The sequence below is a fragment of the Scardinius erythrophthalmus genome (genome assembly GCF_964197995.2).
Source record: "Scardinius erythrophthalmus genome assembly, chromosome: 23".
In the NCBI taxonomy this organism is placed as follows: Eukaryota; Metazoa; Chordata; class Actinopteri; order Cypriniformes; family Leuciscidae; genus Scardinius; species Scardinius erythrophthalmus.
In genome coordinates, this window is record NC_138243.1 from 12,218,942 (window position 1) to 12,244,367 (window position 25,426).

The 25,426-nt window shown below is 38.0% G+C and overlaps 2 protein-coding genes across 2 annotated transcripts in view; both read left to right on the top strand.

The window, feature by feature from the left end:
* The first annotated feature begins 1,625 nt into the window (after window positions 1–1,625).
* Window positions 1,626–15,097, top strand: bnip3lb (BCL2 interacting protein 3 like b). Its single transcript, XM_081353578.1, has 6 exons — window positions 1,626–1,997; window positions 9,434–9,653; window positions 10,280–10,352; window positions 10,467–10,564; window positions 11,109–11,258; window positions 12,959–15,097. Exons 1-6 carry the CDS (start codon window positions 1,910–1,912, stop codon window positions 13,005–13,007), a joined length of 678 nt encoding a protein of 225 aa, XP_081209704.1. The 5' UTR covers window positions 1,626–1,909; the 3' UTR covers window positions 13,008–15,097.
* Window positions 15,098–19,111: 4,014 nt separating this feature from the next.
* Window positions 19,112–25,426, top strand: part of dpysl2b (dihydropyrimidinase like 2b) — a 41,294-nt gene continuing 34,979 nt past the window's right edge. Inside the window, exons 1-2 of the mRNA XM_081354433.1 lie at window positions 19,112–19,145; window positions 24,172–24,438. Of these exons, the coding sequence (XP_081210559.1) occupies window positions 19,143–19,145; window positions 24,172–24,438 (270 nt within the window). The 5' untranslated portion in view covers window positions 19,112–19,142. The remainder of the gene's footprint in view (window positions 19,146–24,171; window positions 24,439–25,426) is intronic.

A 25,426-nucleotide genomic window follows, 5' to 3' on the forward strand; every position in this document is an offset into this window, starting at 1 on the left:
GTCCTTCTTTGAAACATGCAAAGCTTGTTTAGTGCAAAACTGTGTCCTCAAACTAATATAGAATATTAAATGCTATTGAGAACAATAAGGGAGTTCTACATTTGAAAATGTGCATGCATGGTGATTGCTCAAAGCACTTTGGAGGCAAATATCCTCTCAGATGATTAAGATTATGGATCAACAACATTGATCGGATCTTTTTAAATACGTGATTAAAAAAAAAAAGGAAACTGCATAGTGAAGGCAGAAATATACCGACCTTTCATCCACATGTCAGACTTATGGCAAACTATTATATCATTTATTCCTTGTGACTAGTTCCAGTTGTTACTGTTACCAATTTCAGTTTTACTAATTTAGTAGCTTGTATTTTACTTATTACTATTTACATTTTATTTAATACAAGTATATGTAACAGATGTAGGCCAGTAAGAGCTGTGTGTAAACCTCACTCACCTGGTCTCAAGAGATGTGCTAGCGACTGCAGCCTTTAGCATTCTTGTTCATGCCCGCCTCCCACGCAAGAGACCCTGGTTCGAATTCTGCTCGAAGCGGGTTGAGTAGAACCAGTTGCATTGGGTACCGTGACCCAGATGGGAGTTAGGTTTAGGGGGGTGAGTGTAACTGACGTAGGCCAGTAAGAGCTGTGTGTGTAAACCACCTGATATGCGCTAACGACTGCGGCCTTTAGAGTCCTTGTTAGCATGCCAGAGACCCTTATTTGAATCCCGTTTGAAGCGGGTCAAGTAAGACTGTTTGCATTTGGTGCCATGAACCGGATGGGGTGAGTGTAATGGACGTAAGCTAGTAAGACCCGTGCGTGTAAACCTCACTCCCCTGGCCTCAAGGCTGACTGTAGCGTCTGCGGTCTTTAGGGTCCTTGTTAGTGCGCCAACCTCCTACGCCGGAGAGATCCCGGGTTTGAATCCTGCTCAGAGCGGGTCGAGTAGAACCGATTACATAGGCTATAGTACAAGTATTAGTATCTCTACATAAGTATTATCTCTAGTATTTCTCTAAAATCTCTAAATAAACTAAAACTGTTGGTAATTGTCATAAGTAATGAATGGTCAGAACGGCAAGTTTAAAGTTCAATTAAAAATTTACAAAAATTGTAATAGTAAGAAATGAGATGAAAAAATCGCCTATCTATTTTGTAAATGCAGATTACTTGATCTAGGTAGGTTTTTATAGGTATAAATTTATCTTCAAAATGTTCTCTCAAACTGCTGGTGAAACGACTTTTCTCTGGTGAATAATTTAGTCCACTTAAATACTGCTATATTGTCTATAAATGGGTAGTGTGAATCTGGAGTAGATAGCAATTTGAAGAGTTGAATAGTTATTAACTAACACTGATAGCTAGTAAATATTTATTAGCAACAATTGGAATACACAGCTGATATCTGATACACAGATATCAGATTTCAGTGGCTAAAAGTTGATATTTGTTACTGTATTGGTAGGGGTGGGGACTGGGGAGTATGAAAATGGCCTAGTGATATTGAATAAGATAAGTTGCAATTATTGGGTGATCTTGCTAATTAAACACTACCAGTAACAACAAATAGGCCTACTGGTTTTAAGAAAATGTTAAATGGGCTTGCCATGTGGCATTTCAGTTTATTGACAAGCTGTGTCCATAATTCACGTGCGTTTTATAAATAAGCAGTCCCCTGACTCCATTACGTAATGTTAGTGTCTTTGTTATTAGATATGCACCCGTTTGCGTCACTTTAGCGCTACAGGAAATCTGCACTCCCAGCACTGTTCTGGGATCAGCATCAGCCACAGAAAACTGTTATTAACGAATCTAAAAGGATCCGCTCCGCAGATCTTCCGACCTGCTGTCAGGCTCCGTCACGCGTGAGCGCGCAGAGTGTGTTCGTGCTGTGCTGCTGTCAGTCTTATGCAAGCCGCCCTACACACACACAGCACGATGATGTCCGACGCTGCTGCTCCAGCAGACAACAACAACGGGGAGCCTGGATTAAACGGTATGTACTGCCGGAGCACCTCGCTGTATTGTTCTGACATCTATCAACTTTGTTAAAGAAGCCTTTGACGTGTCTGTATTAGTTTCTTTTGATACTTTTACTTATTTTGCTTAATGTAAAACCTGCTTTTTTTTAGTTCCAGTCAACATTTTTGTGCAACTAGTGCGTCACATTAATTGATAAGCGTTCTGTCCAATGGCCGTTGAGTTTATGTGTTGAGGCGGGCCTTAAAACGTGATTGACTTTAGTCTAAACCAGTAGTTTGACTATACGTTTTCAGTAGGCTGGCCAAAGCCGATGTCAACAAGGCGAACTAGATCAATTCGAAAATGGAGATTGTGGATGCTTGAAACCTCATTTTATTCGTTTAATTCAATATGTAACATATGTGTTTCTCTGGCGTGATAATGAGACAGTGCTCTAGTATTTTATTCATATTTGTTTGACAACTAACGCTTGACATGTGGGAGCGAATAAGGTCTTTGTTTGAAATATGTGAGGTTGCAAACAAACTGGTCTAGTAATTGGCCTCTGACCACTTTGATTTAACTTAAGTAGTATTTAATTCACTTAGTAAACGGAAAACCATGTGAAATGCTGTTAAAAAGAACTTGAAGCCGATAAAATACCCATTAACGTCTAGATCCAGACAAACAAAGAGTTCATTATCATACACTGTATGGATTTGCCCCAAAAACATTTGTCATGCTACTATTTAAAGACCCTATCAGTTCATTCGTATGGAGAGACAAAATATTTAAAAAAAAATTGGTCGCAACATTAGTGGAAATTCCTAAAAGATTAGAGAGACTCCTAAGAGACTAATAAATCTTGTTAAAATTCCTGGTATGCTTTCTGAAATGCAAAGTGCAGACTGCTAAATCTCGCTGTCTAAATATTCAGACCACGGATATTGGGAAGTATACTTCAACTGCCAAATAATGTAGGTTACTGATACTAAATGTAATGTTGAGTGGGCTACGTGCGCGCTGTCATGACCAAATCACTAGTCCTCCTCACAGCTGTGTGACTGTGACCCTACTTCAGGACGACAATACACTCTACTATGGAGAAGGCTTGCGTCATGAATATTAATCACGCACCGATCCAGTAAGCCTTACTGATTGGCTGAGAGTCAGACGCTAGAATGTGAACGTTAGTAAACCGGCCAATAACTTACTGGAAATGAATATTGATTAAGCTACGTGACCGAACTGTGTAGGGAAGCTTCAAAGCAGTGTGAGCAGGACTTAATTAATATTCATGAGCTAAGCTTTCACCATAGTAGTATTCGTAATTCTATTCAAGCAGCAGCGAATGTGGTCCAGACTGTGTTAATGTGTGGAAAGTGGCAGAAAGAAAGTCAAGAAATAGAATTGGGAGGGTTAGTTAGGAGAATGAGTCATGATATTTTGAGATCGTGAAGTAGGCTAGTGCACGTAAAGTAGGCTAGGTAATCGTGTCATTACTGCATGGAGATCTGTTGGCTACAAATAAATAATAGGCTACAAATAATCATCATTTAACATTTTAGTTATTTCTTAATGTAAAAGATAATGTGGAAAATAGTTGAAATGAAATGAAATTAACATTGTGGCTGTTTTGGCCTAAAACAACATCCACTAGCATCACATATTGAATTTAAAAAATATTTATATCCTGTATTCATATTCATTTTGCAATTTTTTATACATAAAGGGGCTTTTCACACTTCCTTTTCAAACCCTGCATGCATTAAGGTCAATTCTCTCAATGAATTCTGTGGCATTTTAGTTTTTCATTCCCTACATTTTGAAACTATCATCATCACAATCCCATTATCATAAAACGCTTGGTTTTCCACAAATGAGCCAGATTTACTTCTGTGATGACCGCAGCTTTCAAATGCACTAGTGCTGAAAACTAGTGAATCGGGCAGATTCTTCTGGGAAAGTGACATCTTAGATTTTTTGGTGTATGCCAGATTTTTTGGTGTATGTAACAGATGGCTCAGCGTTTTGCAAACAGTGTTGGTTTGATAATTTGGATCAGTCTGGCTGTGTACTAGACTTGATGACTGCCAGCTGGAGGAGGTGTAAAGAGTAATAAATTAATCTCTTAAACCCTGTCAAGAACATGTACGGGTCATATTTCTTCCAAAAAGTCAAAAGAGACTATAATAATAATACATCTTTTTATGTGTAAATTGTGTTTTAACCTTGTTTAAATTATAAGTTGTTGATAATGTTCTGTGTTTGTTCTGAATAAACAAAAGTAGTCAAATATTAAATGGCGAAAAAAAAAAAAAAAATCCTCATAAGTTGGATAAAATCTATTTGACAGAGGTATTGATATTATTGGGGACAATCAGTGTTGGTGGTAATGCAGAAGTAACAAGTTATGTAATCAGATTACTTTTTCAAGTAATGAGTAAAGTAATGCATTACTTTTAAATTTAAAAACAAAAAATCTGTTACTTTTTCAAATAAGTTATGCAAGTTACTTTGTTTTCCCATTTATTGAGTGACAGCTCTCCTGTCTGCATGTTGAGAGAAATTGGAAGTAAGTGCAGAGGCGTCGTGTGTAAACATGATGGAGACTGTAGTTCTAGACTAAATGTGAGCAGGCATTTACTAAATTACATTTACATTTACAAAAACATATTCAGTATTCATAAAAATGAATAAAAGCAGTGGAATGCAAACTCAGAATATTACGCAAACCTACAATAATTAAATATTTAAAATAATGCAAATATACTTTATGTATTTAATCTCACTTTATTATTAACCAATGTCTTTCTTGCTGACCTTCGATGATCCAATTCAACCTTATGAATAAGCAAAAATGACTTTAAATAATTATTTTTTTATTTATTTTTTTATTTTTGCTAACGTAAGCGTGTTGAATTTCTCCTGCGTCCTATTCTTCTGCAATCCAGAAGGGCAGCACAGCTGAGAGTTTGTTTGAGCTGCGCCCTCTACTGTACAGGCGTTGCATTTCCTTGCATTTCACTTTTGGTGAGAGGGCCTTTACATTTGCCAAAAATATAACTATTTTGTTATTAAAAAACAAACAAGCAGGCCCTGCCCAGGTGAGAAAAAGTTATGCAAAAGTAACACATTACTTTCCATAAAAAGTAAGGAAGTAACACAATTAGTTACTTTTTTAGGGAGTAACGCAATATTGTAACGCATTACTTTTAAAAGTAAATTTCCCCAACACTGGTGACAATGTAACTGTGATTAATGAATCAATTTTATACATAAAGTTCATGTATAAGTTCGAGTCAGTAAGATTTTTTAAAAAGAAATTAATAGTTTTATTCTGCAAGGGTGCATTGGATTGATCAAAAGTGACAGTAAAGACATTTATAATAACAAAAGATTTCTATTTCAAATTAATGCTGTTCTTTCAAACTAAATAATTCTGAAAAACATGTATCATGGTTTGCCCAAAAAATATTAAGCAGCACAACTGTTTTCAACATTGATAATAATAAGAAATATTACTTAAGCAGCAAATCAGCATATTAGAATAATTTCTGAAGGATCATGTGACACTGATTTTTGATTAAATAAATGCAGCTTTGGTAAGCATAAAAGGCTTGTGTATGTATCTATATATATTCACCCAGCATACAATAATAATGTAATATTTTAATGAAAATCTAATATGAATCATCATTAAGAATAACAAGAATTAACAACAACAACATTACAATAATGCAAAAAAATATAAATGATAACAATAATGAGTATTTGGGGTAAAATGTGCTTAATTCTAATCACATAATACAAAAATTACTTTACTTTTTGCAAAATAGCAATAATTTATTTTGTAATTTGTATTTTTTGTAAGATTTAGACATCTTACCACAGATTTTTGTGTAACATGGCCACACATCTATCACTTTGCAGCCCTGATGCTTTAGCATTTCATAAATGAGCGAGCATAAGCCTCTGTAATACTATCATAGATCTGATCTTTTGATCTATGTCTGTTTCCCGATGACAGCCAAAGCAACATGTTCCACCACAGGCCAGAATGTTCAGCCTGCCTGCTGCCATAGCAACACTGTTTGTGTCAGTGGATTGAGACAAAGGTCGGTCGAGTTTCACCATCGATGGGAAGATGGAGTTGAGTTAAGTCAATGCAGGAACCATGTCACATGATCCATGTTTGCTCAACCCATGGAAATCATGTGGACCTTCTTTGTCTTCCTCTTTTTGTTTCTTGGAAGTGGGGCTTTGGCTTGCTAGGCATTCAATTTATACTTAGCTCATCCTGGTTGGTCAGCAGTGAACAGGAGTGGTGTGTTAAGCCAGTGGTAAACAGAGGAATCACTGTGCGATTACACAGAGGTTTCTGATGAGACAGCACAGCAGATGTGGGGGAAAGGGGAACACAGAAAACTTTCCGTCCTCATCCCTGTCTCATGCTTTAAAGGAGTCTGTGTGTTCTGGTTTATCAGGTCTTCTGAGAAGTGAGTTCCTGCTCAGACTCATGTACAGTATGTGGCGGTGAGGTCAGGTGTGAAATATACATCAGTGGGCTCGTAATGAGCCGCAGACGGAGGCATTTACTGCCCTTTCACCACACAGTAAATAGAAGTTAAGTCATACCACCAACGACTTACAGGGAGATCCCACTGTCTCAGTGCCTCATTGAATGGTGGATACAGTGGATACAGTGGATACAGTGTCATTTCTAGGTCACTTCTCCCCAAAATTAAGAAGTAAAAAAAATTTTTTTTAATCTATTTATTTGTTTTTTGCATTGCGACTTAATTTATTTTATTATTTATTATTTTATTTAACCAAGTATATTTTGCTTATCAAATTGTCTTTACCAGACGTTTTGCTTTTGTAGTTGATGTCATTGTTGATTCTCATTATTATAATACAGCATTTTTGTACTGTATTACATTTTTAAAAATCAATGTATGTCAATAATTTTCAGTTTTTATCTGGTAGTCCAAGCTTTGAGGACATCTACATACTAACAAAATTAATTTTAAAGGCACAATATGTAAGATTTTTGGATTCAAATATCCAAAAATCACCAGAACAATGTTATATAGTTTGGTGACTTAAATGTTCCTAAATGTTTCCAACAATGTTTAAAATAAATTGCATGCCATTTTGCAACACAAGTCATCCAGCTGTTATTAAAGCTACAATATTTAATTTTTTTCGCCGCTAGGGGTCGCTAACCTCTTACAATCACTAAGGCGTATGTTGATGACGCATAAGCGGAATGATGAAACTTGCCGTCATGCCGAAGGATCTAATAATGTTTATAGATGAGTAAATACATTGATGTTTTTAACAAGACTGGTATGAAGCAGGGCTCGATTGCTAATGAGAGACAGATATGAGCGCCACACGATAGTCCCGCGGATATAAAGGAATAAGGACATTTCATTCTACCGAACTACTCGCAAGTGCTGAATTACTACTCACAGGTCAGTTTATTAGCCAAATGAAACTTGTGAGGTAACGCAGTGCTGTTTCACTTGGTCTACACTATCACACTAAACTGCATTGAGTGTGTTGAAAGTTATAATGTTATTCTATGTGTTAGTTTATCTGTATGAGACTAGCAGTAAGCTAGATCAACATTAGAATAACATACTGATCATATTCTAACATTTCATCATGTTGAGCTATATAACATTGATTAGTTTTATGTACATTTGCTCACCTCTACATTTGCGCGTCATGGACAAGTCGAAGTTAGTCGATGACGTGGAGCTCTCTGCATTTCGAAAACGCCACGCTGATATTGATCCTCATTTTAGTTCTCCTTTCGTCCCAAAGTCTGCTTGCCATGGTTCATAATGTTTGAACGAAGCAACAACAGCGTGACCGTCCCGCCAGACATAACGCAGTTGTCCACGTCTGTCGCCATGGTTACTATAGCAGTACGAGCGGAAACCAGGGATAATGCGGATATTACGTCATTGACAGGCGACAATGACCAGGGACGAGCCATTATTTAAAAGTGGAATTTCTCTAAAATTAAAAATCTTTGGGAACTTTTGAAATATTGTAAGTACACAACTGCAGGAAATATATCACACTGTGCAAGTGATTTTTGGATATTTTATAACAAAAATCTTACATATTGTAGCTTTAATATGATATTCTAATATTGATCTAGCTAGCTAAGTATCTCATAATAGCCACTGAGCCGACTGCGGCATATAAGCATAATAAAAACAGCAACGTAAAATCTCCCAAGCTGTCATTTCCGCCCTGCTTCATACCACAGTAACGTTAATAAAACTTTAATACAGTAGCTCATCCATGAAAATGATTAGTTCCTGAGTCCCGTCGGATTGATTTCCATCAGCTGTGAAGGTGAAGACGACAACTCCCATGATTCCACGCTCATTCATGACATCATCAAGCTACACCTTTGTTATTGTTTTGTATAAGCGACCTCTAGCGGTGAAACTTACATACTGTGCCTTTAAGCAGATGTACTACTGTTTGGGGTTGGTACGATTTTTTTCATGTTTTTGAAGTCTCTAATGCTCAACAATTCTGCATTTATTTGACTAAAAATACAGTATAATGTTTTTAAACTTTTTTAAAAATAAGCTGTCTGTTTTCTATTTCAATATAATATTTTAAAATTCAATTAGTTCCGAAGCTGAATTCTCAGCATCATTACTCCAGTCTTCAGTGTCACATGATCTTTTAGAAATCTAATATCTAATAAGCTGATTTGATGCTCAAGAAAAATTTAAATTTAAATATTTTCTAACATTATATATGTACTCTCTTTTGATCAGTTTAATGGGTCCTTGCTGAATAAAAGTCTTACTATGTTTATGCCTTTAAAATTTATATCTAAGGAAAATTACTAGAAGTAATAAAAAAAATTTCATGGGATCAACTACATGATTTTACAGAGTTTGATTATAATTTTAGTAGCAAATATTCAAATAATCAGTGCTATAAACACAGTGAAATCTTTCCTATAGCTGAGGAAAAAATAACTTTTACTGATTTAAAAAATGAAAGCCCTATCCCTCAGGACATTTCCTTGTATTTCTACAGCACTTTTAAAAAAAAATAGTTTATCTATACATATTTTGTCATTTGGTTGTTACGTCACGACTTCATTCTGTTTGTTCTGTATCTTTTGCCTTGAGCGCCACATTTTTAAGATCATGTTAAAGACATTTCAACTTTGAAAAACTACTAATGCATGAATACTATACATGATACCAATGAAAAATTTCCACAATATTACAATGAAACAAAAAAAACATATTGGCCCTAAAACAGGTTTCATTTTCTTTGAGAAAAGAATGATTTTGGGGAATTAATTATGAACCAAAATATGAAGCTTTGTGATATTTGGTGCATACATATATTCTCATAGCTGAAAACATTTTATTAAAAATATTTATTGTTGTGATATTTTTGTGTTGTCTTTTTTAGGGTCATGGGTAGAGCTGGAGATGAACAGAAACGCTGCATCTCTCTCTTCCTCCAGCGCCTCAGCGCCGCCCCCTCTAGACCAGGTAGTAGAGGAGGATGATGGGATGGTCGGGGGGCTGGAACACGTTCCCTCATCGTCTTCCATCCACAATGGAGACATGGAAAAAATCCTGCTGGATGCCCAGCACGAATCCAGCCGCAGTAACTCCTCATGCGGCAGGTAGACAACATATTGATGTCATTTATAGCAAACATTAAAATTTCAATTTTTGGGTGAACTATCCCTTTAAGATGTTGTTTACACAGTCCACGTGCACATATATCATCTGCGAATGTCAAAAGTTCACAGCTTGAGTTTAATGACCTCATAGATAGAAAGTAGTGCTATAAACATCCATACGAAATTACACTTGGTCACACTGATCTCACACTGATAGGATACGCTCATAATAACCCTTATCTCATTCAGACTCTGTGAATCATATGATCCAGGATGTTTACTCTAGGACTACTGTGTTTCTTTCTCATTTGTAGGCTACACAGGCTTAACTCCTCTTACACACTACAGTAATGGTTCTCTCTCACACACACACACATACACACACACACAAAACAACAACATTAATTGTCATTCCCAAACCTGTATGACCATCTTTGTTCTGTGAAACACAAAAGATGTTTAGCAAAATGTCCAAGCTGCTCTTTTCCGTACTATGAAACCGATTGCCATAAAAGGACAGAAATTGCAACAAATTATCATAAAAGAGTCACACTAAAACTTTGTGTAAGGAACAGAATGAAACGTAAGCCATGTCTTAACATACTCCGAACTGCTCACTCTCACAGCCCTCCTCGACCCCCCAGTCCTCAGGATGAAGGGCAGATCATTTTCGACGTGGACATGAGGAGAGACAGTCAGGTACTTCCTCTCGAGAACATTGTGGATCATCTAATTTATGGAACGTATTCTTATCTTCATTACCTGTCTGTCTTTGTATTTGTGTGTGTGTGTGTGTGTGTTCGTGTCCCTCAGGAGTTCGTCATGGAGAAGATCAGAGATGATGACATCTTAATGAAGGATTCAGATCGGGTGGCAGACTGGTCAAGTAGACCAGAGAATGTTCCGCCCAAGTAAGACTAGTATTATTTTAGTGGCATTGGTATATTTTTATATTTATATATTTATACATTGATATTTTTATTAATATTTAATAGTATAGTTTAATTTAATTAAACCTTCACATCAAGTTTTAGTTGTGCAGCAGATTAAACTAAAGTAAATTGAGAAATGTTGTCTTGGCAATTTGCTTAGCAAGTTTTTTTATCCTTTATTTTATTTCAGTTAATGATTATTTTAATTCAAGTAATGAAAATAAACTTTTTTTTTTAATGGTTTTAGCTTTAGTTTTAGTTCACTATAATAATCCTGCTGGCATACAGATATTTTCACAGGTCACAATCAAAGGTTTCAGTCAAAACCTAGTGAGCTAGTCATATTTTTATGCCCAAATAGACAGCTTTCTGGTCCAAACAAAGCTTCTTAACCCTTTAAAGACCCAAATATAGTCATTTCAGTTATGGCCATTGCCAATTACGTTGTGCGCTGTAGTAATCCTGAGGTGAAGCAGTGTGATGCTGTTTTGTTCATGATGTGTTGGTTTTATCTTTCTGACAGGGAGTTTCATTTCCGGCACCCGCGACGTTCAGTGACTCTCAGCATGAGGAAGACAGGAGCCATGAAGAAAGGAGGCATCTTCTCTGCTGAGTTCCTCAAAGTGTTTATCCCCTCGCTGCTTCTGTCCCACATCCTGGTCCTGGGTCTCGGGTAGATAAACCTTAAAACACAATCACACTTCACGCCAAGCATAAGCTGCCTTCAAGTGCACCTAGAAAATAGAGCTGCACGATATTAGGAAAAGCTGCTATGTGCGATAACATTGTTTAATATTGCGATGACCATATGACTTACGATAAATATTCAAATGTGAATTTTAGCTATACTGTTCCCATGTCTTAGTGCTTTAAAAGGGTCTTTGCATGTTAGGTCAAACGTTTATTACCAGCCTGGTTCAGATTACAAGATTTTAGCGCGGTTTTGGCACGATCCTTTTGACGTAGGGTGTTGTGGGGATTCGTAAACGACAACGGGCGTCGGGACGCAAGATTCGATCGTTTCATCTCGTATGTGGGCGACAACCTACGTAGCGTCTGCGATGCTTCACGACATCACGACAGAAAGACTAGCATGTTTAATTTTTTAACGGTCCTCCACGACGGGTTGAGTATGTGAGCGAGAGTGCGAGCAGTGAGTGTGTGTGTGTGCGCGAGCGAGCGAGTGTGTGTGTGCGTGCGAGTGAATGTTTGCGAGTGAATGTGTGCGTGTGACGGCACGCGATGACTGGTCGGAAAGCAACGTAGTCTGACATGTTTCTTGTCCACGACACGACAAGATTTTAGGAGTCAAAATCGTGTAATCTGACACCGTGACTATCGTAACAGACACAAAAATCTTGTAATCTGAACCAGGCATTATTCATCGTGTCAGGCTGTCTGTTGCGATGTGTTCATCGCGCGAGTTCATATCGCGATGACGATGAAAATTCGATGTATCGTTCAGCCCTACTAGAAAACATTTGTTACTACAACATGTTACGCATTCATAACATGGAAGTTTATAACAATTATTCCAACAAACAACAACAAACCCAAATAACTACATTTGAAAAAAAACAAAATGATAAAGATTACACATCTTTCCAAAACATAAAGCAAACCATGAAGGTAATTAACGTAACACTTGTTGTCTTTTTAGCTGTTTCTTGCATCACATATTTAAAATGACTGAAATATGGCTTGTAAAATCCTTCATTCACTACTTGCTTTTCGCTCACTCATCGCTATAGATATTATATTATATAGATAAGTGTTTTTCCACAGTGTTTCAAATCAACACACTCCTTCCAATTTACCACCTAGAATTTCAACTTCCCCACTCGTAAATGCGACTTGGCTCAGTCATTTATGTTCTCGGAACTCAGAAATGCATAACTTTTTTTTTTTTTCTCCAAATAGCCCAGTATCTTGAAAGTACAACTCTGTTTCCCAGTGGACCAATAATAAACCTAAGCACCCTGACTTCTGGAAGTTGCACATAACCAGCCTATCAGATTGAAGCTTGCCGATTTTGGAAAACTTTCGCAGTTTCGTTTGCGATAAGCATCAGACGGTCCTTGAGCGGTCTGGCAACCACCTGTTTGAAGACTGTTGCTTGAAGTCACTTTCAAACCAAGCAGCTTTCTGTAGGTCAACGTGACAATTTTATGTGACTAACGCGGATTCCTATTGAAATTGCTCAATTTTGACCTTGCAGAAAAACGTGTAAATGAGACCACACCTAGTGTTTAATTCACACACCCCTGATGAGTATGTAGCTTGACAACAGTGTAAGATTCTACATGTAAAGTGTCTGACTTTTTCAATTTCTCTTTCTTTTGTCTTGTACCTCACACTCTATCTCTAATACAGGGTCTATATCGGGAAAAGACTGACAACTCCCACCGCAAGCTCCATTTGAACTCAAATCTGATCAAGTGCCTCAGGCATGGCCCAGGCGGATTAGGGAGAAGGTAGCAGTTTGTACGAAGAAGCCCCCTGCTGCCCCTTTCTTCCACTTTTACTCCCTCAGCCACCTTTCTTTCCCTTTTTTCAGTATTTCCTTTAATTCAGCCTGCCATGCCTAGAAGTATTAGTGATAAATTCTTCATTTCAGGCCCTTTCTTGTTAATCACTTTCTGTATCCCTTTTTAACATCCCCATTAGTAAAAGCATCTTAGTTCATTTTGGAAGTATTTGGGGCATCGCGTGAACCCAAACGCGCACACGCTAGCTCTGCACTAGCTCGGCTAGGAGGCAGCGATGTGTATGTTTAGCACCCCTTTCTGTTCTGATCACATGACCCAAGAGTGAGCCACTCACGAGTCACAAAGGATCCTCAAATGGGATCAACCAAAATATAGTGACTTATTGAAGCATGCCTGAGTGATAGCTAAGATTTGATTTCTTACTAGAAATGCTATCCATTTAGTTCTTTTTATTGAATTCATGGGCGGAATGCCAGGATGATGGACTTGGAAGTGTTTTGGGAAGGATAGGGCTCTCCGTAGACCCCAAACTCGTCTGAAAATTAATAGCTCAGACGCAATACATGTTTATGACTGTATGGCATGACATTTTATACCAAGTTTTGCATAATCTTTTACACAACCCTGATAGAGATAGCACCTGTTACATTGAAATGTCTGATCCATGTATTTTTTTATATTTCATCTCATAAATATAGATAAAAACCGGTCGGATGGGGCTAACGGATCCCTGTATGGAAACAAAAACGCTATTGTTATTTTATTGTTTCTCTATGTTTGTTCTGTCATTTGTTTGCCTGTAGTTTCTTCACATAAAGTACATATCATGACCTAGTGATTCATAACTAGGCTTCTACAACACAGCCTATTTTGCTATACCTCACAATTTACCATTAGCATTGAGCTTAATTTGTATTCAAAGTTAAAAGGATCTTGCTAGCAAGGACAATGGCTTTGGTATTTTGCCATGTTGTCATAGCTGTGTCAAACTTTCTAGAATTTTCATACACTTTCATACACTTAACTTAAAGGCAACAGTGCAAGAGAAACCTTTCTTCAATTATAGGGATGGTTCACCCAAAAAACAATATTCTGTCATTACTTACTCAACCCAAACCTGCATGATTTTCTTTTTTTTTTTCTGTAGAGCACAAAAGAAGCAGCTTTGAGCAATGTTCATGCTGCTCTTTTCCGTACAATGAAAGTTAATGGAGATAAACTGGAAGAGACCAGCTTTGATTTCTTTAAAATATCGATGTACTTGGACTTACATAAGGTTGAATAATGACGACGGAATTTTAATTCTCAAGTGAGTTATTGACCTCGCACACTTACAGAGTCATAGTCGCACACATTTAGTGAACACTAACACTCCAGCGCCACAGGTGACTGTGTTATCCTGGACATGAAAACCCCAGTCCTCATCGTTTATGTTTTCAACCCTGAAGTGAAATTATTCTCGAGTCTAGTTGTGTTTTTGTCTCTTTTTATGTGTATTTTGGATGTGTGAATTCTTTTTGTCTTCAATATCTGTCTAAGGAATTACTTCTCCTCGAACACAGCTGCCAAAACCAACTGAGAGCTCAACTCTTATGAACTTTGTGCCTCGTTTCCTTAATCATGTTTGATACAGAATCCTGTCATCATTTCCTGTTATCATGTGTGTGTTCTGTGCCACAAGCTTTTCCTTTTTGTTGTTTTGCACCATCTTATTTGTGAACGTGACTTTTGGAAGTTTCTCATATGCTTTGTTTGTTTGGATTTTTTTTTTTTTTTTTAAGTCTTTACCTACAAAGGCAAAGTAGAAGAGAAGGTACAGGATAGTTAAAGGGTTTTTAGTTCTTTTGTTTATATTTGCATTCAAATTGTGGTTGGAAAGAAGTGAGTTACTCTCCTTTGTGGAGATGCTTTTTTCAGACTGCGATGTGATGATAAAATGAAGTTTATTGGTTTAACAGACCCTTTTCTCTTCCCTGTTGGATAATGACAAAGTTTTAAAATTAAAATTTAAAGATAATCTGAATTTCGATGACTGTTTTTGTGTTGTGTATTGTTTTGTTTTGTTATTTTTTTTGTTTGTTTAACTTCATACATAACATTGCATCACACATACATAATATTTCCCTCATGGCCAGTCATGTACCAAAATGCGTGCATATGTTTGTTTGTTTTTCCAAAAGAAATCTTCATCTATGGTTTAACAATTATGGAAGCTTGTTTCCGCCACTGAATAAAAAATAAAAAGGATAATTGAGACTTTTTATCTCACAATTCAAACTTTTATTTCTCACAATTGTGTGATATAAAGTCGCAATTTTGTATTATGAAGTCACAATTATGAGATATTTAGCCTACTTGCAATTCTGAGGAAAAATGTCAGAATCCTCAAGTCAGCAATTCTGACTTTTTCTCACAATTCTGACTTTGTTTCTCAGAACTGCGAGATAAAAAGTTGCAATTACCTTTTTTATTTTTTATTCAGTGGTAGAAACAAGCTTTCATGGTTTTATTATAGAATTGCATGTTACCTGCTGAGTTGTAAATGCACCTTAAAGATCCACCGATAATAAGAAGAATTTAGTTACCCGTTTAGTTCCATTTACCGAACAGTTTATGGACATTTCGCGCCAAATACGACCCGTCCCCTCAAAATATTGTTAGCCTATATCATAATTTCCTATTGGATCAGATAAATAACTATGCTTTTCTTGAATCTCTTTTTAATGTAGCCACCCAGCAATGCTAGCAACCACTCAGAACACAGAATTAGCCCGTATTCGAGCTCTGAAGCACACGTCTGGGAATTCGACCTGAGGTCAGATCTCCTTCGGCTCTCACACCGAACACCGAGCCAGTTGTTAATACTTCTGTGAGATGATTACTTTGGAGAAAGACCAGACCAGAGACAGATAGAGTGACGTCTGTGGTCCTTTCATCAACTATATGTCATGCTACATGCAGCTCTCATTATGATCTCACTACATTCCTCTCATCAGTGTGGCTTATTTTCTCGCTGAGATGTTAGGATCGGTTAACCAAACCCAGTTCCACCTAAACATGAGTCTGCCCGGCACATACATCTGACTCATGTTTCTTGTAGCCTTCAAGTTCATGCCCTCATCCTAACTGTGATATGAAATGCCTGTCATATTTTTGCTCTGTAATTTTTTTCTGTCTGAGATAATGTGGGCTTTCACAGTTCCTTATGGATCACCCAGGGTTGAAAGAGCCCCACAGTGGGGGCCACTTATATGATATCTGTTGTCGAAATGCTTCATCTGTCCTTTGATTTGGTTTTACAGCAGTGTGCAGATTCGGAATAGCTATTAGCACTGAATCAATTTTATCCATTGATTTTGTGTGAAATGCTACACGAATTAATGTGTACTATAATCTCGAGGGGTGCTACGTGCATTTACCCACAGCTAAGAGGCTAAAACCAATTTTCCCAAACTGCCTTTGTGAGTTCACCTGGTTTAAATTGAATTAAAAATAAATCAGTCTAGATAGAGTTGCAATCTAAAGCGTTACTCAACTGCCCTCTAGTGGCGCAGATGGGAAATTAAGGGTGTGCCTCATTCTAACCGAGCAGGATATCTTTATTCCAATATATCTTTCTTATGGTTACAGTTGCAACTACAGATCTTTTTTTCACAGTTTGCCCCTGCCAAATGATTGATGAGTCAGCAATTGCTGGACCTGCAGGGCGGTTTCTTCAGCACAACACAAAACGAATCAGAGCTGATATGTTCCATTCAGTGACGTCGACATGAATCGCTATTATTGTGGCTTTGACATAATTAATTGCATTATTTTGTTATCTGCCGCATTCACACTGCAGGATTATTTGAGATTAAATGTACTTATGTCCTTTAAGTTATAAATTAAGTTATATCCTTAAAATAATTGGTTAAAAAAATAGTTCCTATGTATTCGTGTTTGAATTAGTCTAGTGTTCCTCGCAGTAACCCATGGCAACCGCATAGGATGTAGGGGGAGGGGCTGTAATTAAATTCCCAGTCTTGTGATTGGCCGAAACAGGTGTTGTGAGGTTCCGTAATGCATGATGACTGAAGTATGCATGCTTGTGTTCATTATCTGATCCACATAATGACTCATGTTAACCAGAGGAGTGTTTTGGAAATATCTATGAAGTTTTTTTTTTCTCTTTGCAGCATCAGTTTTATGCATGCATGTCTGATGTTTGATTTGGGGGGATTAAATGAAAAGAGTTGATCCTTTGTTCCTTTTGTGTCACACAAACTGTCTCACTCTTCCCCCCTCAGTCCAACAGCCTGCAAAGACAGTAGCTAATGCAGCAACTCTTTTGAGCGGGTAGCCTGTTGTTGTTATGGAAACTAGGCTCTCGGAGCTATTATTGTGAGGGCAGAAGAGAATGTGTCTCCAATGAGCGACTCTCCACCAAATTGTTCCACTGGCCAACATACTCAGCAAAATCGGCAAAAAGAGAAATGTGTGAGCAAAATATATTGGCTTTTATTACTTGAAATCATAGATAATTAGGCAACTATGTGTTGCTATTCACCTTATTTTTAACGGAAATACGGACGCAGCCAGTTGACGGTATTTTGTGCGAGACTTCCGGTCAGGCACTTCCGGTAACTGGCGCGCTGATCACTTTTCACCATATCGGTTAATTAAACAAGTGTTCCTAACAACTAACTCATCGTCATGGCTTCGGGGAAGACCGGGATTGTTTGTGCAGTTAGAGGTTGTCATAAACTGATACAAAAGAAAGGTTTACTTGGAGCAGGAGTGTTTTAATCATCGAAATCATTGACATTTTAATCAGGCGCCCTACGACCAGAGACACACTGGCTGCGTGGCGTTTCTGTTGCGTGGCGTTTTACATGTCTTTGCACACCAGAAACGTGTCTGACGCGGCACTGCTAGGTGACATATGATCCTCATTCATTGGTGATTATTTTCGACATAATGGGGAGAGAGTTGTGGAAGGCCTTTAATGTTAAACATATATATAGCAGCAAAGACAACGTCGGCAGTATTGACGGCAAAACAGGCTACAGAAATTTCGTTCTGTATTGACAGGTGCAATATTAGAAAATCGATTTTTTTTCATTGCATTTATATCAGCATTTGTCAAAACCTAAAATTTCAAACATCAAAATGTAATTTATTAATATGTATTCATGTAAAATTAAATACAAAGATCTTTTCCTATTCTATTTTGTCTGGAAACGCTTCCAAAACGCTTGCGTGTCGCGTGAAAAATAGGCGTCGATTCTATTTATAGCATGCACGCGTTTTCCGCGCCTGTGAGACGCGCATGTCACGCAGGCAGTGTGCACGTTCTAACCTGTTAACATGGGAGCCGAAATAAAAACGGACACGCAGTGTGTCGCCGGCCTGAGGAATCCCTTCGCCTGTGGTTAAAAGCTTTACATTTGAAGAAACCATCGAAACGACCGTATGTTTGTTCTTTTCATTTCGTGAGCACCTATAGAAGACCACCCGATACCAGAAAAGTGGCTGGGCTATGAAGTCTCAATAAAAACCATGATAAAAACTCCAAGGAGAAACAAAATCATTATAGTAACCCCTGTATAAAATCTAGTGATCATGGCATAATGGCATGATCATGGCATTTATTTTGTATGATTTACAACTATTTATAGCCATCTACTTATTGCTATCCATCCTATGCTTTGGTTGCATTCTTATGGCATTATTAATACATTTGACATGACAAAATACCTCCATATTAGTCCAGCGTTGGCTCGACTATGTTTAGGGCGGGGCTGAAGGCGCCGGTGAAGTTTTGTCACTCTGCCAGCTAGATGCATGAGTGTTTTCAACCAGGTCCGGTACCCTAACTGAGTGAGGCGGGGCTTTAGTTCTTTGTAGTATTCATCTGCTACGGCATGTGTAACATTTTTCTATCAACTCTGCATAATCCTTCGCGATCGATATGTTATTTAGCCCAGGGAAGCGAGGAAACGGAAGTGCCGCACAAAAAACGGATATTGGACCCATGTTTACTTCCGCGTTCGAAAATAAGGTGGATAGACCTTATTCAGAGCAGCGTCATGGTGAGTAATGAAAGTGAGGCTGAGATGTTTTCAATGGCGTCCGCTGTAAAAAGCTATAAAGCTCCTAGATCACTTATAAGTGATCTTGAGTTTTTGACCTACTGAACTTTCTTGGAAAGATATTTTTTCTGTTTTTCGTCAGCACAATCTAAAAACACATTAAATAACAGTAGAGCACTGAAGCGATGGACTTATCCATCACAGACTTTCTTTAATTTCCATTAAAAATCAGGATGGCGCTGTGGCTGCTGTGAATACAGCGCGAAAAAAATAACGATCAGAATAGTTCAATTCTCGAACGCATGAGGGCCCTTGTGATGTGGTCTTTTTAATGGATTAAAGGGATAGTTCACCCAAAAATTAAAATTCTGTCATTAATTACTCATTACTGTTGTTGTTCCAAGTCTGTAAGATTTTCGTTCATCTTTTGAACACAAATGAAGATATTGTTTATAAAATCTGAGAGCTTTCTGTCTCTCCATTGACAGCTACGCAAATACCACTTTGACGCTTCAAAAAGTTCAAAAGAGATCGAAAAACTAATCCATATGAATTGAGCGGTTAAATCCAAATTTTCTGAAGAGACATGATCGCTTTATATGATGAACAGATTTAATTTAGGCTTTTATTCACATATACACTCACCTAAAGGATTATTAGGAACACCTGTTCAATTTCCCATTAATGCAATTATCTAATCAACCAATCACATGGCAGTTGCTTCAATGCATTTAGGGGTGTGGTCCTGGTCAAGACAATCTCCTGGGGCCGGTTGCACCAGCTGTGCGTAAGTTATAACTTAGCCTAGTTTTGACGTAAATGGACACTAAGTTACGACTTACGCACTTCTAAATATTTTTGCGTTGCACCATTAAACTTAGTTGAAGCGTAACTCTACGTTTAAACTAAATATTTACGGCAGCCTCCGATCAGGAGTAACGGCTGGAATAAAATATCAAACACACTGAACTGCATCAATAAGCTATTCTTTTACCTGACAGACTTCAATTCTTAATACATATATAATGCAGACATTTACACTCGCTTACATTTTAAGAGAGAGAACATTATGTGAAAAGATTACTTTGTTAGAGGCTATCTTTAACACAAACCCATCCTAAACAGCATGTCGCTGTGTGCATCGGTCCATGGTGTGCATGTCAAATAGCCTATCAGTCATAGTCAATAAACGTAATTTCTTATGCTTTTTGTATCAATATTTATTTATTGATCCTTATTCATTTCATTTCAAATAAAGTTTCTGAATGTTACATATAAAAACACTTATGCTATTCATGATCAAGTATCGTATTTAATGGAAACTTATTTTTACCGTTAGTAACGTGAGGCAAAAGAATGAAGGATAAACTGAAATTCACAGCATTTCAACACAACATCTGCTCACGTGTTTGAAGGCTGCTATTGGATAACCGAGGCTAAACGTCATATTATGCGACTACGAATTACTTTACGGAGAGCTTACGACCTACTAGCTACGTTCTGCCTTACGAACAAATGGTGCAACGGAATAAAGTACAGAGTTAGTTACAAACTAGCTAGTAGTAACTAAGCCTCTAGTGTGGACTTTACGTTCCAATTTAAGAAAGAACTTACGAACGGCTGGTGCAACCCTACCCTGAACTTCAAACTGAATGTCAGAATGGGAAAGAAAGGTGATTTAAGCAATTTTGAGCGTGGCATGGTTGTTGGTGCCAGACGGGCCGGTCTGAGTATTTCACAATCTGCTCAGTTACTGGGATTTTCACGCACAACCATTTCTAGGGTTTACAAAGAATGGTGTGAAAAGGGAAAAACATCCAGTACGCGGCAGTCCTGTGGGTGAAAATGCCTTGTTGATGCTAGAGGTCAGAGGAGAATGGGCCGACTGATTCAAGCTGATAGAAGAGCAACTTTGACTGAAATAACCACTCGTTACAACCGAGGTATGCAGCAAAGCATTTGTGAAGCCACAACACGCACAACCTTGAGGCGGATGGGCTACAACAGCAGAAGACCCCACCGGGTACCACTCATCTCCACTACAAATAGGAAAAAGAGGCTACAATTTGCACGAGCTCACCAAAATTGGACAGTTGAAGACTGGAAAAATGTTGCCTGGTCTGATGAGTCTCGATTTCTGTTGAGACATTCAGATGGTAGAGTCAGAATTTGGCGTAAACAGAATGAGAACAGGGATCCATCATGCCTTGTTACCACTGTGCAGGCTGGTGGTGGTGGTGTAATGGTGTGGGGGATGTTTTCTTGGCACACTTTAGGCCCCTTAGTGCCAATTGTGCATCGTTTAATTGCCCCGGCCTACCTGAGCATTGTTTCTGACCATGTCCATCCCTTTATGACCACCATGTACCCGTCCTCTGATGGCTACTTCCAGCAGGATAATGCACCATGTCACAAAGCTCGAATCATTTCAAATTGGTTTCTTGAACATGACAATGAGTTCACAGTACTAAAATGGCCCCCACAGTCACCAGATCTCAACCCGATAGAGTATCTTTGGGATGTGGTGGAACGGGAGCTTCGTGCACTGGATGTGCATCCCACAAATCTCCATCAACTGCAAGATGCTATCCTATCAATATGGGCCAACATTTCTAAAGAATGCTTTCAGCACCTTGTTGAATCAATGCCACGTAGAATTAAGGCAGTTCTGAAGGCGAAAGGGGGTCAAACACAGTATTAGTATGGTGTTCCTAATAATCCTTTAGGTGAGTGTAAACATTGATCAGTGAACATAAACAGAAGCTCAACCGAACCTTCTTGACGCACGAGAATTAACCTCATTGGTTCTTGCTGAAGCTCAAACGTGCTGCATAACTCCAGAATGAACTTCATTGGTTCTCGCACGTCAAGGGAACACACTTGATCTTCCGTTTACACCAACTGGTGTGTGAGTTGATGAATGTTTATATGTGAATAAAAGCCTAAATTCAATCTGTTCTCCATATAAAGTGGCAGTGTCTCTTCAGAGAGTTTGGACTAAACTGCTCAAGTCATATAGATGAGTTTTAGGATCTCTTTATGAACTTTCTGAAGTGTCAAAGTGGTATTTGCATAGCTGTCAATGGAGGGACAGAAATCAAAAAGATCTTAATTTGTGTTATGAAGATGAACGAAAGTCTTACGGTTTTGGAACGACATGAGGGTGAGTAATAATGAATTTAAGTAATGATTTTCATTTTTGGGTGAACAATCCCTTTAAAGCATAGGCTACTGCACAAACCAGCGCAGTCCCGTCCCGTGCGAATGACTCGTGTGTGCAGTCTGATTCCCAGACTAATGAGTCAAATCTTTTTAGTGATTTAAAACATACAACATGAACAGTGGATTCCGATTTCTGAACGATTGACTCTTAGCCAGTTTCTAGCTACTCAAAACCTCCATGTATCAGTTGGATCAATTTCTGAACCGAATATTATTATTTCATAGCGTAATGTCGTCCATCTCAAAATTAAGTTTCACAGACAAGGCTTAAGCTAGTCCCAGACTAAAAATCATGTTTGAGCTGTTTTATCTGAAAGCAACTTGCTCTGATATCTTAAAATATGTCAGTGCCATTGTTTTGTCTCAAGATGCACTATTGAACTAAGGTGTAATCCTGGCTTACTCTAAATCCTGTTTGTGAAACCAGACCTATTGTCTTAAAAGCTGATATTTCAATCAGAATAGTGATAGGCAGATTGTAAATGTCAGTTTTTGTAAATGACAGCATTTAGATATAGATTAATTAGACATTGAGTTTGGTTATAACTAGTGGTATTTTATAAAATAAATTAATTTATAATGTTAATTCAGAATTTGTGTGCTATATGGTGACCAATATACCTATATTAGAAAAAAAAAGTGTTTTATACAATTTTTTTGTATTTATAATTATTTAGGCCACAGACAGTAGCCTACGCAAGCAATAAGAATTAGGCCTACATTTTCCCCCAAATATGTATTCCTCAAAATAACTGAAATAGAAGTGAAATCTTATATAATTCTTATACATTTCGCGATACGTAACACAACGGCCAATCTGACACATGTGTGCATACGAACAGCTCAGACAGAACCGAACGGAAAGTCATATAAAGAGTGAATTACACCCTCCGTGATTCGTCGCGTGGTGCTGAAAGGACAGCGCCCTTAACTTTAACCTGCATGGGCGTGGCGCTTCAACTATCAACAGAGCAACGACTCTTCAGAAGAAAATAAGAAACATTAAGAGTCATTATCCATTCTATGACTAAACCTAACATACATTTCTCTTTATTTACCACATCACACGCGTGTTCACCAAACAAACGGCGTGAACGCTAACAATGGTAAGCTACCGCACAATGGGCATTAAGTGACAAGTCATCCGGGGAAAGAGCCCTCAGATATGGACACACTACATATTTAACCCTCAAAACCCCGCGTCGCTTCCGCTGTTCCTCCTCTCATCTCTCCAGAAGAGCGTCACCTCATCCTCCGTCGGTCTCGCGTCTACTGTACGGTAACATCCCTGGATTTTTCTCTAACTGTGTCTTCGCGATATAATGCTTGATGTGTTGCGTTAAATAACATGACATAACATCATTTGCATGGTTTACAGTTATTTGCGTACATTCTACATGTTTTGTATTGTTCAACAGATTGTTCATGATGAGTAGGCATCTTTTCTAAAGGGATTTTCATCCCGATCAATTGCATGTTATATGCAGGGCTGAATGGTGTGGATAATGAAATGCATTGTTTTGACAACTCATTTAGTCACATATCCTGAAGAAATGCTAATTTTTATTTAATTACTGATTTTTAACGCAGTAGGTTTTTATTTTGTTCTTAGAGGAATCTTTATTATCTCATGAGAAGAAAAAAAAACATCCATTAGCATTCCTTTAGGATATGTAGGAACCTCCTCGCCTCACATGTGATGCTGTTTCTCACCTCCCAATGGAAAAAACTAACATTTAGTGTCCACAGAGCAACCTCCTGCTCTCTAACCGGAGGTTTACATGCCTTTGCGTCCATCTGACAGTATTCACTGAGAGAAATGTCTGCTGTCGGAGATGCGACTTCGTTCTTCCAGAACATGGGAAGCTCCAGCCCCAACCAGCCACGGCAGAAATTCTGTGGCATGTTCTGCCCGGTGGAGGGTTCGTCCGAGAACAAGACGCTGGACTTTGACTCGCTGTCCTCAGGGAAAGGTCGGGTGATCGAGAGGCAGAAGGATGTCTCCAAACCACGAAAGGTGGAGATCAGAAGAAGTGCCGGGAAAGAGAATCTGCAGAACCTGAAGGATGAGGTAAGAGCTGCAGGGATTGTGCATGTGGGGGAATCAGTCTGATTACATATATCATTCATTCTAATGAAGCCTTGCTTATAATAACACTCAACCAGTTTATGTATATAGTCCTGCCTAGATAAGTAAAGTGTTTCCATATTGTAGCTAATAAGGTAAGATGGTTCTGTAGAATCCAATTAATTATGGATGCTGTTTAAAATGATTAAAACAATTGAAATATGTTTTTAAAGTCAACACCCTAAGTGGTTTGTGAATGGTTTCTTTCATTCTTACAAGTAAAATTCCTTGATTCTTTTTTTTTTATTATTACATGATTTTTGATACAGATCTATTAATTTGCAGTCCATATGGTGCAAGAATGACATCAAAACCTGGAAGACTAGTTTGTCACTGGGTCCCTCAAGATTTTCCTATGGGTTTTCAGTTTATGAGTAAAATAAAGCCTGTGGTAAACATAACTTGATACTTTTTGCTCCACAACGTTTGGACGTTTTGCTGTACAGTGTAAATTACACACGCCCACATTGGTTTGTGACGTCATCCCTGCACCACTCTATAGAGTGCAACAGTCGGGTTTCAGGAGGAAAAACTCAATTCATTTTCTCCATAGGGAAATTAATTTTAAGCGATAACTTATCAACCTTTAAAGACAGCCTTAAGGCCCGTTCACACCAAGGACGATAACTATAAAGATAACGATAAAGATATAATTCTAAAAATCGTTCTCCATATTAAAGAATAACAGAGTTCACACCACAACTATAACGATAAAGATATGAGGAACGATATCGTTGGGATCACTTTCAGAACGATTTTTTTCCAGCTGTCGAACGATAAAACACTGACAGCCAATCAGAATCCATTCTAATTTAAAGGTCTCGCGCATTTAAAATGGATCTGGATCATCCGGGCGCGCACGTGCTTAGAATAAAAAGACCGTTATCGGTCGTTGGTGTGGACGCATATATAGTTATCTTTATTGTTATCT